The sequence below is a fragment of the Sciurus vulgaris genome (genome assembly GCF_902686455.1).
Source record: "Sciurus vulgaris genome assembly, chromosome: 17".
NCBI classification, from domain to species: Eukaryota; Metazoa; Chordata; class Mammalia; order Rodentia; family Sciuridae; genus Sciurus; species Sciurus vulgaris.
This window is the reverse complement of record NC_136478.1, coordinates 12,081,109-12,098,666: the sequence shown is the minus strand read 5'-3', so window position 1 is coordinate 12,098,666 and position 17,558 is coordinate 12,081,109. Positions and strand designations below refer to the sequence as shown.

The window sequence follows — 17,558 nt, the reverse complement described above, 5'->3', positions numbered from 1 at the left end:
AAGTCTAGAAAATGCAAACTAACCTATAGGGTTGGTCAATAGGATGGTGGCAGGCCGGTCTGGGCTGGGCTAGAAGGGAAGGATGATCAATGGGAACAAGAGAACTTTTGGGGTGATGGATACATTCAACATCTTGGATGTGATGGTTTCACAAGTGTACATGTGTCAAAATTCATCTAATTGCATGTTTTTTGCCAAGGTAATGGGCCTTATACGTGCTGAGCAAGCACCATACCACTGAGCTACCATGAGCCCCTTTAGTCCCATACTTTAAATACATGCAGTTTACTGAGTCAGTTATACCTCAACAGAAAAAATACGAGGCTGGAAAAGGAAGCAGAGCCCGGGGGACGGGGTTTGTTGTGGCAGCCATCTTGGAAAATCTCCCTCATTCTCCCAGCCTTTGCCACGTTTGGGTGCTCTGTGCTGAGCACTTCACAGCAAGGTCATTGGGCCCACTCAACACTGAGAGGGAGGTAAGGGGTGGTTGATCATTTAACATTGTTATTATTTTAACTCTTATCATTGAGCCACAAAGTCTTGGGCCCTGGAAGGAAAGGGTCTTCCAGGGCTGGGACGGCTGAGGCCTCCGTGGGACCAACAGGAAGCAGAGGTACCCATTAGGGAGTAGCATGAAGAGGCAGGGAGGGGCCAGCAAAGGGCCCTAGTACCTCCTGCAGCTCGGGCAGGGGTAGTCCTCCCTGCTCCTGCCCATATTTGTTCCTTTGGATGGTAGAAGCCTGACCTTCATCCATTCTTTCTTGGCAAGTACAACCTAGATTGCCAATGAAGTCCACAAAGATCGACAGACACCCCTCTCCCCTCCCCAGCTTCCAGATGACCCATGCCTGGTCAGCCCACTGACCATAGTAATTGGTTTGGCAAAGAGATAATCCAGGATACATCTGTGTCAGAACTTGGCTCTAACTAACGGGAAAGTGACCTCTCCTTGAGCTGGGGTGGCTGAGCCGTTGGCTGCCAGGTAGGTGTCTCTCCACCCTCTCAGGAGATCCTGCTAAAGAATCAGAATATAGAGAAGAATAGACAGCAGAATAGAGGGAAGGAAGCGGCGGATTTCCAACATCTCTCAAAGCCCATGGATCCAGCCTAGGACCTGCGTAGGACTTGGTGGTTTGAAGGGCCAATAAATTGCCTCCTCTGAGTGACCGTGGCTGCGTTTCTGTCCTCTGCACCTGCAGCAACGCTCTGTGTCGTACTCTCAGCTCCCAGGCCAGGGGCTTTCCGAGACAGCCCCGGATGTTGGCCCACAAATGCCCTGCGCCTGTGTCTGCGCCCTCCCTCCACCCTACGGAGGAAGTAGACACCCAGCCTTGATTCTGAGGCCACAGAAGTGCTGCGCCCTGCGTCCCCGGCTGACATGGACGTGATGATCCACCCAAGCCTTCTGAGAGGAGCTGCGTCAAGGCCTGGAGTGGGCCTGCTGCTCTTCTTGCTGCTGTTCACCCAGGGTGAGGTCCTCCCTCCTCCCCAGGAGATCCTGACCCCCTCCTTTTTCCTGGGGGTGTACATGGGGGTAATAATAGATAAATTCCTGTGAAAGAGCCTCCGGGGGGCCTCTTAGGCTGGGGTCAGGGGCAGAAGCCATGGGCTGGGGATCCACTGCTGTGGAGCCTGGGGGTCCCACGCTTGCCTCCCACTGGAGAACCCAGGACTTGAGGGTGGGAGGGCACCAACCAGGGGAAGCTGAGGGGCAGAAGGAGCCCCTCGGGCCAGAGAGGCTGTTCTGGAAGGCAGAGGGATGTGGTGGGGATCCGCTATGCAAGGCTGTCCTAGGGCTTAGGTATACCAGAAATAGGTGACATCAATCTCTTTGCATCCTAGGACAGTTGGTGGGGGCACTAGTGCCAGGAGGGGCACCACACTGGAGTGAGCAGGGTCCGGTGGGTTGCAGAGCAGTGGTGGAGCAGGGGAGGCCAGGTGGGAGTCTGAGCAGCACTTGGCCCAGGCAGACCTGGGCTGGGCAGGCGTGCGTGGGAAAAGGAGGAGGATGGAGAGGACGCCTTGAGATGTCAACTTCACCTCACAGTGGGAAACGGGGGTAGAGGGCCTGTAATTACAAATTTCCACTGTAATTTGTAGAAATGAGACCAGAGAGAAACTGAGTGTTCCCAAAGAGCTAGCTGGGTGGCTCTACAAGAGGGTGAGAGATGCCAAGGATGGAGACCCTCCAGGGGCTGCTGGGACCGTGGGAGGGCGGGAGACTAAAGAAGGAAGTGGTCAGGGTTACGTGCTGCAGAAAGGTCAAGAGACAAGACCTTGGGCAGGGACTGGGTCTTGGTGTTCCGGTGTGGTGGGAGACAGAGGCTTTTTTTCCAAAATATGAAACCTTCAATTTGTGTCTGACTATGATAGTAAAGCATTCAAAATGACATTAAAAGGAGTATTCTTTACAAGGCATGTGACCTCCTGCACTCCTAACCCACCCATTGCTAATCAGTGGTTTCACACACTCCCTCCCAGGTTGTGGGATGTGGAACAACGGGTCACACGCGTATTGGAGAATTGCAGTCCTCCACACATCTGTCCAAATGGAACCTCACCTGCTGGTTTTATCTTAGCCATTCAGGGGCTGGTGCTGCTGGTCTCCTTGCTTTTCTGATTGAGATTGGGCACTTTGTCATGTTCATTGATCTTATGGATTTCCTCTTTTGTAAAGGGCTAGTTTGCATGTTTCTGCTGGTTTGTTGTTGATTTTTTTTTTTTAATTTGGTAGCAGGGATTGAATCCAGGAGCACTTTACCACTGAGCCACACCACAAATTCTTTTTATTTTTTATTTTGAGACAGAGTCTCACCAAATTGCTTTAGGGCCTCACTAAGTTGCGAAGGCTGGCCTTGAACATGCAATCCTCCTGCCTCACCTCCTGAGTAGCTAAGATAACAGGCGTGTGCCACCACATCTGGCTAGACATGATGTCCTTTACCCCTAAGCATGTCAACTGGTGTGTCCTAAAAATAAGGAATACTCATATATAATGCAGCATAATATAATAAGCAGAATCAGAAAATTAACTTTGATAAAATGTGATGTCATCTATGGATCTTATTCAAGTTATACTGGTTGTCTCACCAATATTATTTAGAGCAAAATAAAGACTTTTTTCTGGTGCAGGACCCAACCCGGTCACACTCTGCCTTCAGTTCTCATGGCTCCTGGGCCTCCACCCAGAGCAGCTCCTCACCTCTACTTGTGGATAGGCAGCCTGGCCATTTTGTGGCCCGTGCCTCAGTCCGGGTTGTCGCTCCCTCATGATTAGACTCCGGGTCTGCGTTTCTGACAGGAGGACCTCTGAAGGACGTGCGTTCTGGGTGCACTGCAGCAGGTGTGGCCTTGTCTTCGGTCCCACTGCTGGTGACCTTGACTTCCACCGTGTTGTCCTCTATTGCGAATTACTATTGCTGTTGCTTTCTTGGAAAGCAAACCTAACCAAAGCCCCTGGACTTGCTTCTGCTAGTTTATTGTCCACTGATGAGTCTGGCTGAGACAATTTTCTGTAGTTGTTGTCAAACAGCAATTTTTTCTTTTTTCTTTTCCTTTTTTTTTGGTACTGGGGATTGAACTCAGGGGCGCTTAACCACTGAGCCACATCTCCAGCCCTTTTTTGTATTTTATTTAGAGACAGGGTCTCGCCGAGTTGCTTTGGGCATCCCTAAATTGCTGAGGTTGGCTTTGAACTTCCAATCCTCCTGCCTCGGCCTCCCAGCCGCTGGGATTACAGGCGTGCGTCACTGTACCTGGCAAAATGGCAATTTTCTAATTCCGTGATCCCTTCTACCGTGGACTGAGCTTTTGACAGTGTTGTGTCTACCTCTCACTGGCCTCTGGTCGGGGCCTAGCTGACCAAGGCTTTCAATGAAATTCTGTCATATTCACCAATGGCTCTCCTCCCCCTCCCCCTCCCCCTCCCTCTACCCTTCCTCCTCTTCTCCCCCTCCCCTCCCCTCTCCTCTTCTTTCATTGGCTTCCTTTTTGCATTTTATTTTCATAAAAGAATAACAATAAGCAAATACCCACCACACAGCTAAGGAAAAAGTCGCACCTCTCCGGCGTTTCTGGTGAGAGCACTCTTGAACCAGCGCTTGGTCTCTCGGCTCTTCATTTTCTGAAAAGCGTGCTGTGCTCCCGTCTGCAGCTGGGCTGTCCCTTCAGAGGCTCGCCATAGCTCTCTCCTTTCCAGATCCTTCCTTCCCTGTTATCTCTTCCCATCTTTCCTAACAAGAAATGCGAAGTCCGGGGGCTGGCACGCATGGTATTCAACTCTTGCAATTTACTGATGGAAAAATGAAGTCCCTGCAAGATGACACGACTTGCAAGTCAAGCAGCAAGAGGGAAGAGCAGAAGGATTCAGGCCTCCTAGTCACTCACAAGATTAGTCTGTAATTAATGTCCTAGAATATTCTAGAATACTCTATGTACCAGTCCAACAGGCGTTTGATCACACTGTCTAGCATAGCTCTTAAATCCCTGCCTAGGGCCCAAGACTTAACGTATGTGCAAGGTTGGCACTGACAACGTGCCAGGCGCTGGACCGCTTTACAGGCATGTTGTTTTGTTGGTACTGGGGATTGAACCCTTGAGCACTTACCCACTGAACCACATCCCCGCCATTTTGATTTTTGGAGACAGGGTCTTACTAAATTGCTGAGGCTGGCCTTAAACTTGTCATCCTCCTGCCTCAGCCTCCCGAGTAGCTGGGGTTACAGGAATGCACCACCATGCTGGGCCTACACGCATTCTTTCACTTACTCTTCACAATAATTCCTGATATGATTAGAAATCTGCTATATATTCGTGAGTACTGTTTTCCCTTCCAACTAATGAGAAATGGAGGCTCTAAGATCTTAGAATCTTCCACTGTTACCCGCAATCCAGGACCCAGTTCACACTCTAGACTGCTAGCTTCAAAACTTGTGTTCTTCCCATTCAACTAGGTTGCTGCTTCTTCTTCTTTTATATATGTGGTTGTGGATGAACCTTTATTTATCTGTTTTTATGTGGTGCTGAGGATCGAACCCAGTGCCTCACATGTGCTAGGCAAGCACTCTACCACTGAGTCACAACCCCAGCCCTAGGTTGCTCTTCTTGAAAATACCTGTTAGATAAGATGTGAACTGCTTTGCACCAGAGTGAAGAACATATTTTTTAAAAAATAATATATATATATATATATTAGTTATAGTTGTCGATGGACACTTATTTTATTTACATATTTTTATGTGATGCTGAGGATCGAACCCAGTGCCTCACACGTTCTAGGCAAGCGCTCTACCACTGAGCCACAGTCCCAGCCCCTGAAGAGCATACCTGATAGTTGGTTCAGTTTGCAGTGCATCCCGGGGACAAAGGAGGTTTGCATCTCTATCTCTGCCACCACTGCGCTCTGCTGCTACACACGTGGGGGCCCTTTCAATCCTCCACGTGACTTCCTTTACAGTAGGTTTTAGAAGGCACTGAAGCTGGCCTTCAGGGGTGGTAGGCTTGTAGTTGGAGAAATCACTCAAACCTTTCTTATCAAAAATAGTTCTTTATCAGGTGTGGTGACCCTTGCCCGTAAGCCCGGCGACTGGGGAGGCTGAGGAGGGAGGCACACAAGTCTGAGGCCAGCGAGATCTGTCTCAAAATAAAAAACAAAAAAGGCTCGGGGCAGGGCTGGGGCTGGGCTCAGCGGCAGAGCGCTTGCCTCGTTCCTGGGAGGCCCTGGATTGATGCTCAGCACCGTGTATAAACAAGGAAGTAAAATAAAGATCCATCAACAACTAAAAAATATTATTTTAAAAAAGCCTGGGGGTACTGGGGTTGTGGCTCAGTGGTAGAGCACCTGCCTGGCATGTGTGAGGCCCTGGGTTCGATCCCCAGCACCACATATAAATAAATAAACAAAATAAAGATATTATGTCCATCGACAACTAAAACAAAGCCTGGGGCCTGGCTCAGGGGTCGGTGGCTAAGCGCCCCGGGCTCTATCCCCAGTACCACCCAAAACAAAAACCCAACAAACGAAAACTGTGTGAACGTGTTTCTCCGGCCTGCAGTCGGATCCTCAGCCTGAGGCCCGTCAGCAGTCTAGCGTTGCACCTGTCTGTCCCCCTCCAGCACCGCCACATCGAGTCACCGTTACACCTGAAGCTACTTGAACCACACCATCACCTGTTTCTTTGGCTTTTCTGGTTATACTCACTGGAACTGCCATTCAGCTGCAAACCACTCCATCCTACGCAGAGTGCAGTCCGACCTATCGGGCGGGTTCCTGGAGGGGATTTCCAGGTCAGAGCATGGTGGTTCACAGTCTTGATGGGGACTGCCAAGTGGTCCTGGAGAGATCCTTGGGATCTCATCTCACCGACCATACCAGAGTGCCTACCTGCCCACCCTCTTCCATGCTGCAAACTAATCTGTCTTAATCTTTGCTCATCTTATAGGTGAAACACTTCATTTTACCTGTAAGTAAATACAGTTTTGCTTGCTAATGAAGTTGAATCATCTTTTCATAGTTTCACGTTTTTCTCCAGAGTAAAAGTTTCCCAAGTCAGGCGTGGTGGCACAAGCCTGTGATCCCAGCGCCTCTGGAGACCGGAGCAGGAGGGTCATGAGTTCAAAGCCAGCCTCAGCAATTTTGGGAGGCACTAAGCTACTCGGCGAGACCCTGTGTCTAAATAAAATATAAAAAATGGCTGGGGATGTGGCTTGGTGGTTGAGTGCCCTGGGTTCAATTCCTGGTACAAAAAAAAAAAAATTCCAGTGGCAGAATTTTTGTCCATTGGTCTCTACTGTAACCCAAATGCCAAAACCAGTATTTCCTGAGTCAATCTGTAGTTGCCTTGAATATTTCTTATTTATTGCCCTTTGCTTATTTCCCTACTGGTCTTTACCTTTTTCTTACAGAACTGTAGTGCTCATTATATCTTCTGGTGTTTCCTGCATGCTCACCCTAGGCTGAGCACCTAATAAATGACCCTGGAGTTGTATCAGTGGGTGACTGTCCCTCTGCCTCCTCAGGTGCCACAGAGGTCCTCCTGCCCTCTCTGTTCCAGCCTCAGCCTTCTGTGCTGAGTGGACAAGGCAACCCCCAGATCTGGTGTGTGGTGCGGGGCAGCCCCATCAGGGCCCACGTCTTGTCCTGGTACCAGAAGCTGCAGGGGCGCGGCCCTACCTTTCTACTGAGCCAGCGACATGGGGCTCCCCCGACCTACGGCTTGGGTGTGAATTCCCGCTTCCTGGCAGAGATGGATCTGGCCCAGAATGCTGCGCGCCTCACCGTGGGCAATGCCAGCCCTGCTGACGAGGGCATCTACTACTGTGCCATGTGGTTCTCAGGCCTGTATATCTTTGGAGAGGGGACGCACCTGTTCTATCAGGGTGAGTCCCAGGGGCTCTGGAGCCCCCGGTGGGCAGGGCTGCAGTGGGATGGCAGGGGGCTTGGGAAGAAGGCACAGAACCATCTGGGGGAGCCTTGGCTGCAGGGGTGAAGAGATGCAGAGGAGGACTGCAGAAGACCGGCCTGCTGATGTGGAAGACGGACACACTGCAGCGCCCAGCTGCTAGGTGGGGAGGGAAGGCGGCTGAAGAACAGTACATCATTCCCTCCGCGTGCCCTGCAGCAGGGTTTCTGGAGGCCGGAGGAGCGAAGGTGCATGTGGCAGGGACCAGCTCTGAGCTCATATTCTGCTGCACAGGCTGGAGGCTAGATGTGGGGCCAAAGCAGATCCTGGGAAAGGAAGGGTTTCCAGGAGCTGGGAGGAAGGCTGGGGAAAGCAGGAAGAAAGGGCTCTCCAAAGGCCCCGAGAAGAAAGGGGGTGCAGGGCTGTGGTCTAAAGGGGGCTGGTGGCATTTGGGGACACCCTCTGTCATTCCCCACAGCGGAGGTGCAGGCTCCTGCACTCCCACCCCCAGCGCTGACCCTGTTCGTCCCAGCCTCTGGCACTCCCTCCCTGGCACTGTGTGTGGCCTTAGGACAGCACCAGGCCCCTCTGAGGATCTCGTGGGTTCTGAGAGGCCAGCACCAGGAGGAGGACGAGTTCACAGGGAGGCCTGGGGGACCCCTGGTCAGCTGGCTGCAGCTGCCTCGGGAGGCGGCAGGAACAACGTTGAGCTGCCAAGGCCTGCACCAGAGCTGGGCCACGGAGGTTGCGCTGCACTTGCCCAGGAATCCAGGTGAGTGGAGGGCCGGAGGCTGTGCTTGTCTTCCTCCTACAGTCTCCTGGGCCTTACATCCCAGACCTGCTGTCCTCCATTCTCCTTGGTGAGTCTCCATCTTACCAACATCACCGATGCCCTGAGTACCAGAGGGTCCGGATAGGCACTCCTGAGTGTGGCAAAGCAGTCGAGCTCTGCCCTGCCTAAAGCACCTGGCCTTTGGGGCCTGTGCAATGAAGCTGGGGACAGTTTCCTGTGAGGACCCACTAGCCGCTGTCCCTCCAGAACTCTGTCCTCTGGTGGTGAATGCCTGTTTCCTTTCAAGTTATTTGAAGGGTATGTGCTCTGTTGCAGGGTGCAGAGGGCTGGGCCTGAACTGGAATGAGACTCAGGAGAGCGGTGGAGACATCCCTCTGGGTATGGATCCCTCAGCACCGACCTGTGACCCCTGTGGTGAAGTCATGCCTTTTGACTTCCGCCTACCCTGCCAAATAGGTTCACTCAGTTGGCAGAGGACTGAGCATTTCCCAGGGCAAACCCAGAATGTGAGGAAGTCTGGAAGGCTAGGTCAGACACTGAGCCAGTGTTTACAGTGCAGAAAAGATGTGCTTAGTGTCCTGTTAGGAACATGGCATCTGGGCACAAATTGGGGGAGGGGAGGAGCCGCCTGCCAGAGGGAGAGCTGAGCCCTGAAGTGGGAAGAGCGCTACGCTCCCGCAAGAGCAGTTGGGCTTCTCCTGATTCTGCCCCAACCCGCCTGGCCCCCTGGGTGAGTCCTTCACCTTCTCTATGTCTCAGATTTACCCAGTGCCCTACCACATACAGTGCTGAGGCTTCAGAGTGAACAAAAAAAGAGACCATTCCTTGCAGAATGGAAGCCTAGCTATTGCATCTATGAAAAGGGAAATATAGTCATCCCTAGGTATTTGCAGGGGTGGGCATATTCTAGCACAAAACCCCCTCTGGTACCAAAATCTGCAGATGTGTAAGTCCCTTACAGAAAAGGGGTGGCATCTGTATATAACCTATATACAAGTATAGTATGTAAGTAGACTTGTATATATAAGTATACTTATGTATACTTGAAATCACCTCCAGATTACTTATACCTAATACAATATAAATATTATGCAAATAGTTGATATACCATATTGTTCAAAGAATAATAAGAAAAGTCCATGTGTTCAGTACAGTCACAATCACCGCCCAGCCCGAGGATTTTCGATCCTCAGATGCACAGCCAAGGACACAGAGGGTGGGAATACCACCACCTCCAAGGATGAAGGAGCCAGAGAGAAAGCTCTCTGGAAGGCACCAGGGCAGGGAGGCGAGGACACACTTTAGAGGCTCAGCAGCCCTCCCTCTGTCTCCACAGCAGAGCTGGAGCACACCCTGGCTGCCATCACCTACTGCTACCTGGGACTGCTGGGTGCCACTCCCCTTTATGGCCTGATCCTGGTCACTGTCTGGAGGAATCGCTTCCGCCTGGCCCACCGGCGGGTGCCTCCCACCCAAGAGGCTCAAGGAGCAGCCCCTGATTCCAGGACCCAGGCGGGCAGGGGGCACAGTCCTGCCAGGACCCTGGAGGATGATGCACCATGCCCCAGCAACCCGCAAGACTTCGCGAGTGCGGCCTGTGCCCCAGCCTCCATCGACATCCAGCCAGCTTCCTCGTAGTCCCCTCTCCTCCTCCTCCTCTTTCGGCCTCCAGGCTGCCCACATTGCTCCACAAATACAGAGACTTTGAGGGAACTCTGCTGTGCTGTGCTGTGCTGTGCTGGGCAAGGGAGATGGGATCTAGGCCAGGGCAACAGCACCTGGGGAGGCCAGTCGGAGGAGTCTGCAGACCCAGCCCCCATGGCCCTGGCCCCATAGGAGGCTGGGGTCTTCCTTTGGTCATTCAAGTGCAAAGGTGTCTAGCTGGTCAGAGGTGAAGTGCCTGGACCCCGGCAGCTGTCTGTGGAAGAGGCCACGCCCCCTCATCCAGTGAGAGCCACGTGGTCTAACTACCTTACCAGGCTTTTGGCTAAAGATTTTTTAAGTTGTAGCCCCTTTGAGGACAAATGCCAAATGCCTCCAGGAGCCCTGAACCAGACTCCACCCATCAGAGAGGCTCATGGCTGCCCAAAGCCCGAGACAGGAGTGTATGAAGCCAGGACTCAGAAGGCCCCCGAATCTCATTCTCTCCTCTTCCATGCTTCACCTTCTCCTGGCCTCTTGATGCCCAGCCCACCCACTCCTAAGTGACAGCTGCCTATATGGGTGGGAGGAGTTCTGAGGAGCCCAGGTCCCAGGCCACCACTTCCTTCTCTCACTGCATACCCCATCACAGTATGGACAGGATTACTTCAGAAATTCCTGCCACCAGGCAAATTCCTTAATAACCTTTTTTTTTCTTTTTGATGGTCCTGGGGATTGAACCCAAGTATGCTTAACCACTGAGTTACATCCCCAGTCCTTTTTTTATTTTGAGGCAGGGTTTTGCTAAGTTGCTGAAGCTGGCTTTGAACTTGAGACCCTCCTGCCTCAGCATCCTGAATCCCTGGGATTACAAGTGTGCACCACTAATCTTTTTTTTTCTGAGAGCAAAGTAATAGGACTTATCAGAGTAATAGAAAGCAACGCTTCCAAAGGGGAAGGAGGACCCAAGAAAGGGATCCCTAAGCTGTTACACTTTAACACCCAGATGCAAATCAGCTTTGCTGAGTGGGAGAAACAGAAGGAAAGGCTCAGGAAGGGCGTCCAGGGAAGGCCACTGACGCAGAGCTGGGGCTTTAGGTGGGGAGGACTGAGTAGAAGTGATCCCGGGCAGTCGGTGGCGGAGGCTGAGCCCAGGCACCACGTGCAGGGCCAGCGCCCAGATGCAGCACCCAAGGAGAGGTTCTGGGTCTGTGCCTCCAGGACAGAGCCTTAATCCTGTCAGAAGAAGGGCTTATTCTGCACTCGTCGGCCTGAAAGCTCCAGATGTGTCTCTCAGCTCTGCCCCGGCACAGAGAAAACGGGGATAGAGCTTCCCTCTCTTGAAATGTCTTGCAGTCTTGCTCTGCTAGACCCTCAGCTATGAACTAAGGACCTCGTTGGCCATTCAGTCACTGCTAACACCTCTGTAAACCTGGAGATTTCTCCCACTCACTTCGGAGAAGATTTAACAAGTACAAACCTGCAAACTCTTTATTAAATTCTCCCATTTCATCTGTACAGAAAAAAATGCACATTATGTTCAGAATCTCAGTAACATCTCAAAATTACACAGCATGAACATGTAAAAACAAGGAACTGCCAGAATTTTATACATAGAAAGGAAACCCATTTACAAAAGAGGCTTGTTAATTGTACTTTTCTTTCTTTCTTTCTTTCAAAAAAAAAAAAAAAAGTTGAGGCCTAAGATCTCACACAGCAGTGCCGTGATCTGTCCTCCTGGGAGGACCATCCTGGGGGCTTTGAGCTGGGGGCAGCCACTTGTGAAGCCTGCCGCCCAGGGCACCAGTGTGACTGGAGACCTGTTCCAACACCACCCTGCATGCCTGGTGGAGGGAGGTCCAGGCGTCGGCTCTACACTGGGGGGAAGGCAAACAACACAGGCACTGTCCACACCTCTTCCTCACCTGGGTCTCTCCACTGTGCAGGGCCCATTGTCCTGCAGGATGGCAGAGGAGCGAAGGGAAGAGGAGACAACCGCCAGGACCTCACCACCACCAATCTGTGCAGACCGATCCATCTTTGTGCTCTAGGTAGGTTCCCACACCAGTCTTACTGAATGGCCTGGGGGAGCATGTCACCCTGAAGTTCAATCTGGGTTTAAGACTCACACGTTGTCTGAGGTCTGGAAAGGAAGCGGGATTCATCTTCAAACTTGATTGCCCTAACAGGTAGCCTGGTCCTCCCTAGTGGAGTGACGAGGGGGGAGTGTAGCTAGATGGATGGCAAATCAAAGACAAATGGAGAGGGGAAGTCCAGAAACCAGATCCCGCTCCAGTCCCTTTGGGAACCAAGGCCAAGTGGTAGAGAGGTGACAGGAGAGAAGTAACTTGAAGGCCCAATAGAACGATGGACACGAGGGCGCTGCATATTGTAAAATTACTTCGGTGTGTTCAAATGGTGAGCAACGGAAAGACTGAGAGCTGAGTTTTTTAAAACTCCTAAGAAGCTCAAATAAAAGTGAAAGTTTCAAAATGCACAAGATTAAAAAGCCACATCTTTCTTTTGGTTCTACAGTCACAATTTAGGGTGCTGGTGCTGGGCAGGAATGGATGACTTCTGAGGGGCTCCAGTCCAGCCTGCTTTCCCCGTCCTCTTACTGAGATCTACCAGATGTGGAGAAGTCTTGTGTTGTGATGGGGAAGGGGGAGGGGAAGGTCTTATCTTGGAGGGACTTGAAATCAGCTAGGAAAGGAAGCCCATGACTAACAGGGAGATCTTTGGGACAGAAGTGGTATTATTATCCTGAAGGTGGAGAGGATGGAGATACTTCCCGAAGTTGCACTGATATACAAGGTTGAGGGATATCAGCCACTTAATTCCCTTAACCAATCTATCTGATAAAATATAAATGTCAGCATCCTTGCCATTGGATTCTTCTGTCAGGTGACCTCAGGAAACAGGAAGACATGGGATTCTAAGAGTACCTTTCTACCACAGCTCCTCAGAGCAGTGTTGTCCCCACACCCTCCTACCCCTGGGCTGCCAGGGGAGTGAGCGCAGGACGAGATTGCCAGGGTGTGCAAGGAGTCCACAGCGCACAGCTCATGAATGTGGGTTCGTCCAGAGTCCTAGAGGCCCCCTACCTTCTGAGGATGCACAGGCACTGGCTCAGGCCAGTCGACTGGACCCACAGAACTGGGGCTGGGCACAGGGAACCAGAGGGCCTCCTGCGAGTACAGGGGATGAGGGCTTTCCCCAGAGTGCACCCAAGCCTTTGGTATGGCTCCCCTGTCAGTGCTTCTTGCCAGCAGACCTGCCTTGGGACAGCAGCCATAGCAGGTAAGTCCAGGGACACACCAAGGTAAGGAACCTCTCAGGTGTGGGAGAAAGTCTTACAAGGTGCGGAGTTTTGTTTTGGGCATTCTGTCCAGATCTGACCTCCAGACCACGGTGCCTCCAGTCCAGGCTCCTGTGTCTGAGAGTGAGGCACTGGTGTGACCTGGCTGCTGTCATTTCTGTCAACTGCCTGGGGCCTTGTCCCAAACGCTTCTGCTTCTTACATGCTTGTTCATGGGCTCTATATTGGAAGAGATAAAGGCTAGAGTTCATCACCGGCTCCTGTGGTAGGGCCAGGTTCCTCTTCTTGACTAGTCCTCAACTAGTTTATTTATACCCATGAGGGACCCATACAGCCAGAGCTGTCCCCGAACTTGCTGTTATGCCAAATGAGGTACAGAGTGGGCAAGTGGGCTGCCAGTGCAGATGGCACTGGGTTCCCTGGACTTAGAAAAACTTGCTCTAAGACTAGGTATGGGACTCTCAAGAGCCAGGCACAGAAAACCACCCCAAGGAGGATGAGGAAGACTCCCTTGAAATAAGCAACTGAAGATACCTGAAGAAAACAATAGTCCTCCTATTTCTTCTTTTCTTTTCTTTCTTTCTTTCTTTTTTTTTTTTTTAACAGTTCTGGGGATTGAACTCAGGGCCTCAAAAACAAGCTAGGCAAGGGCTCTCCATCAAGGGCTACCCCGCCAGCCCTTTTCATGTCTGAGATGGGGTCTAGATAAATTGCTCAGGCTAGCCTGAACTTGTGGTCCTCCTCACCTTGGTCTTCCAGTAGCTGGAATTATGGGCATTCACCACCATGCCTGGCCTTATTCTGGACATTTCTAAAAATGACAAATGTTTAAAGAACCAAACTCATCAGACCTCCAAATCTGATGCAGACAACTAATGGGGTTTTCTGTCAATTCAGAAAGAATATTGAGAGACTAAAACCACAAAGATGTTCTCCATATATTGGGAAGGAAACTGCAGGGATGGGAGTGATACCCACCCCAGGCTAACAGTGGGTACTAACCCTGTCCCACAAGCACATGATGTGCAGGGGGGCCTGTGTCCACGACGGCCCCAGTTCTGGGTATCAAGCCTCAGTCCTGAGAGGGAGGGATCCTCTGGACCAGCTCAGCTTAGCTGGCAGCATGAGGTGGGTGTCAGCTGCTTACCCTGCAGGTGTCTTCAAGAATCCCAGGACAGCTGCTGGGAATCAGAAGACCCTAAGAGCAGGACTGAGGGGACGGGTCCAAGCAGCTTAGCAGCTTCCTTTGGAGATTTGTATTACTCTAAGCAGGGAACATAAGCCGGCTTGTGGAACCCAGTTCCTCCAGGAAAGGCAGCAGAAAGGAAAAAAGAAAAGGAACAAAACCACAGTATTCAAATGTAGGTCAGTTAGGTTAGACAAGGAGGAATCTGGATCGGTGATCTGCAACTGACACGGCTCGCACCGAACACACTTCAGGGAAGACAATGTCACTCAGGAACTGCAGCACTCAACAGCGCAAAGGAGAGGCAGGCGGAGGAAGGGCGCCATGAGGGGGCCTCGGTCTACGTGGACAGTTTTAGGCACGTGATTTATAATACTCTGTGGACATCTAACAGGTTAATAAAATATATATTATATAAATATATCTCCTACTGTACATGCTGCCCTCCTGCACAGCCGCCGTGATGCCAGGCCCCAAGCTTGGAAAGCCTGGCTGAACCTTGACGTCTGGGCTCCTCCTCCTCCTCCGCCCCACACCTGTCAGCTCCACACTGCAGCAACAAGGGAGAACGGGCAGCAGTGTTGCTCCCATAAAGCTTCAGATTCTGGAAAGCTGATGAGTCACCGGAATACCACATTTAGCCAGTGCCTACTACAGTGGGAACACGCAGCAAATGGACAGAAAAAAGAACGGAGAAAATCCTCCATCTTTTAATGTAATCACTTTCCACACCCCTTCACGCAGAGGCAGAGGAGCTTGCTGGGAAGTTTGCCTAGAGCGTGCAGAAAGGCCAGGCTGGATGGTCAGTCACACCCTGAGGCCTTGCTAAATCTTTATAAGCCACTGTCTGACCTGTATTGTAGCCTGAAAAATAAAGCCAGGTGAGTCAGATCTCTGTTCCTCCTTCCTGCCCCCACCCCAGTCTGACAGGATCCCTCTCCTCAGTCACTGCCTCCTGGAGAAGAGAACTTCTGGAGTGATGGCCCCTTGGCAGGGCCAACGTCGAGGTGACAGTCCGCACCATCTGGAGGAGAAAGCTGATGGGGTCCTGCTGTGTGGACTCAGAATCCAGCCTCTCAGTGCAGATCAGTGGATGGTCCTGCTCCAAGGACCTCTGACCCAGGAGAGCCTGGCTGCCTCCCCAAGGCTCATGGCTTACTGTGCCAGGTGAGGACATCACAGAAATACCCCTGGCTGTGGGACTTGACCAGGAGCAGCTCATTTTGGGCAGGAGCTGGAAGTGTCACTACTTCAGCAGAAGCCACCGGCCCCAAAGAGGCTGGTTAGTGGTTTTCCAGTCCCCGGTGAAGTCCTGATCTAGCCCAAAGATGCTTCTGATCCAGCCCGAAAATGCTTCTGGGAGATGAGGCAGACTCTCAGTGATGGCGTGCTGGGGTGTGCATCCCCTCCAAGTCCTGCCTTTGACACAGTTACAGGGAAGAAATAACCCTGCTGCCCAAGTCAAGCCTGGAGGAGGACAAGTGTTACTATGTACATTTTTTTTCTTTCTTTAAAAATTTCTTTCTTTCTTTTTTTTTTTTTTTTTTGGTGATTTTTTTAAAAAAGTGTTTTGAGTTGCAGGTCAGGTGAGTTGGTTCTGGAAGTTGTCGGTAGTCCCGTTGGTACGAGAGAGAGAGAGAGAGAGAATGAGACAGAGATGTGTGTACAGGCAGGTAAATCCAAGTTTGCCAACAATGGCAACCATCAAAGCGGCCGGTTGCTGATGCTGCAGATGGCGGCGGAGGAGGAGGATACCGTGGACGTAGCCAGGTTGGACGGGACAATGCAGTGGGCACCTGCTGCTGCTCTACCGTGGGTGATGGTGCCACCTCTCAGAAGGTGAGGGTGAGGGTACACTATACAGGAGGCTGTACAGACTGGGCACTGGGCAGGTAGTTCCTTTGGTGGTCAAGGAGGCTCTACCTGTCCTTGAGCTCTCGTGTCACTCGCTTGGTGATCCGTCCGCACATCAGGCCAATCAGGAACAATATACAGATGCTTCCACTGATCACAGAGAGGATGTAGTTCTTTGACGGGGATGTCATCACTTGCATGGCGAGATCAGAGAAGCCGTCTGCTGGGGCCACCTGGAAGGAGACAACAGCATGACCCTCTGAGGGAGAGCAGGGGGGCTATGGTGCAAAGTGTAACTTGCTCCCACAATTCCTAGTTCACTTTAAGTCTTTTCTTTTAGGGAAGGACAGAAAATCAAGAGACATGCAACTTCTTCCCCTTGACATAGAACTACATATGTCCACTGCACAAAATTAGACACAGAAAAGTTACAAAGAGAGGTGATCACCCCGTTTCTCCATGGTGACCTCCACTGCTAGTACATTAACTGTCAACCTCTCGCACTGTGGACATGTCCGTGTCAATCTGGGCAAGAGTTGTGTGTCTACTAGCAAATCTCATTTTTCCCATATTACAAATGAAACCCAGTGGCTCAGGGTTGGATATGACTTGCACGAGGGCATGGATTCTTATATATTTTGATTTATGCTCTTCATCATGTTTGCTGCCTTTTTAAAAGCAAAGAGAAAAGTTGAGAGTGTATTATGTGCTATTCCTCTATCTTGACTTTACTGACCATTATAAAACAAACATTGCCCACATCAAAAACATGGTGTGACAATGACACAGTGACCGCAAGGACTCACCAAGCACTGGTCATGGACACACTTTCTTGGTACTAGGGATTGAGCCCAGAGGTGCTCTACCACTGAGCTATAGCTCCAGCCCATTTTATTTTTAAGTTGCTCAGGTTGGTCTCAGACTTGCAATCCTCCTGCCTCAGACTCCAGAGTCAAGGGGGTTACAGGTGTGCACCTGGCTTCACGACTCCTCAGCCTCAGTCGCATTCTGTGGTAGCCTGCTGCAACGCAATCAGGACCAAGAGGTTCCCCGTGTGTACATGAAGATGTTCTTTTGAGCCTCAATCTGGCTCCCTGTGCTGCTCTGTGTTCTCCTTGCATACATAGAACAGAGCAGGGAGGCATGAGCTCGATGAGATTTGAGCACTCACACTTATCAAACAAGCAGTGAGTCACTCTGAGGCAATGGAAAAGAGCTCAAAGGAGTGGAAGACTGAGGGAAGAATGGATTGTGTGGCATCTGCTATGTGACCAAGGGCTTCACAATGACTTCCTTCCCTTGGGAGGAATGGAAGGAAGATAGACTGCTGTGATTGACACGATCCCTCCCCAGCACTCCCCTTCC

At 51.2% G+C, this 17,558-nt stretch overlaps 2 protein-coding genes and 1 long non-coding RNA gene across 5 annotated transcripts in view; 2 read left to right on the top strand and 1 right to left on the bottom strand.

Annotated features, from left to right (window-relative positions):
• Nucleotides 1–17,558, top strand: part of LOC306649059 — a 208,030-nt gene that overhangs the window by 108,367 nt on the left and 82,105 nt on the right. The window lies entirely within an intron of this gene.
• Nucleotides 895–10,232, top strand: LOC306647454 (tyrosine-protein phosphatase non-receptor type substrate 1-like). 3 transcript variants are annotated; one of them, XM_079116825.1, is made up of 6 exons: nt 911–982; nt 1,200–1,469; nt 7,018–7,377; nt 7,879–8,172; nt 8,509–8,571; nt 9,530–10,232. In XM_079116825.1, the coding sequence occupies exons 2-6, from the start codon at nt 1,379–1,381 to the stop codon at nt 9,829–9,831; spliced, it is 1,110 nt and encodes a 369-aa protein (XP_078972951.1). In that variant the 5' UTR covers nt 911–982; nt 1,200–1,378; the 3' UTR covers nt 9,832–10,232. The 3 variants fall into 3 exon arrangements, with proteins under 3 accessions (XP_078972952.1, XP_078972950.1, XP_078972951.1); XM_079116826.1 differs by having other exon boundaries at nt 895–1,469; nt 9,533–10,232; XM_079116824.1 differs by having other exon boundaries at nt 896–1,469.
• Nucleotides 13,712–17,558, bottom strand: part of GLG1 (golgi glycoprotein 1) — a 114,215-nt gene continuing 110,368 nt past the window's right edge. The window contains exon 26 of the mRNA XM_079119648.1: nt 13,712–16,426. Coding sequence (XP_078975774.1) covers nt 16,259–16,426 — 168 coding nt within the window. The 3' untranslated portion in view covers nt 13,712–16,258. The remainder of the gene's footprint in view (nt 16,427–17,558) is intronic.

Coding starts and splice junctions, on each gene's coding strand:
- LOC306647454 (XM_079116824.1), top strand. CDS start 1,379: ATGGACGTGATGATCCACCCAAGCCTTCTGAGAGGAGCTGCGTCAAGG. Junction 1,470..7,017: donor CTTGCTGCTGTTCACCCAGG/GTGAGGTCCTCC, acceptor CTGCCTCCTCAG/GTGCCACAGAGGTCCTCCTG. Junction 7,378..7,878: donor GACGCACCTGTTCTATCAGG/GTGAGTCCCAGG, acceptor CATTCCCCACAG/CGGAGGTGCAGGCTCCTGCA.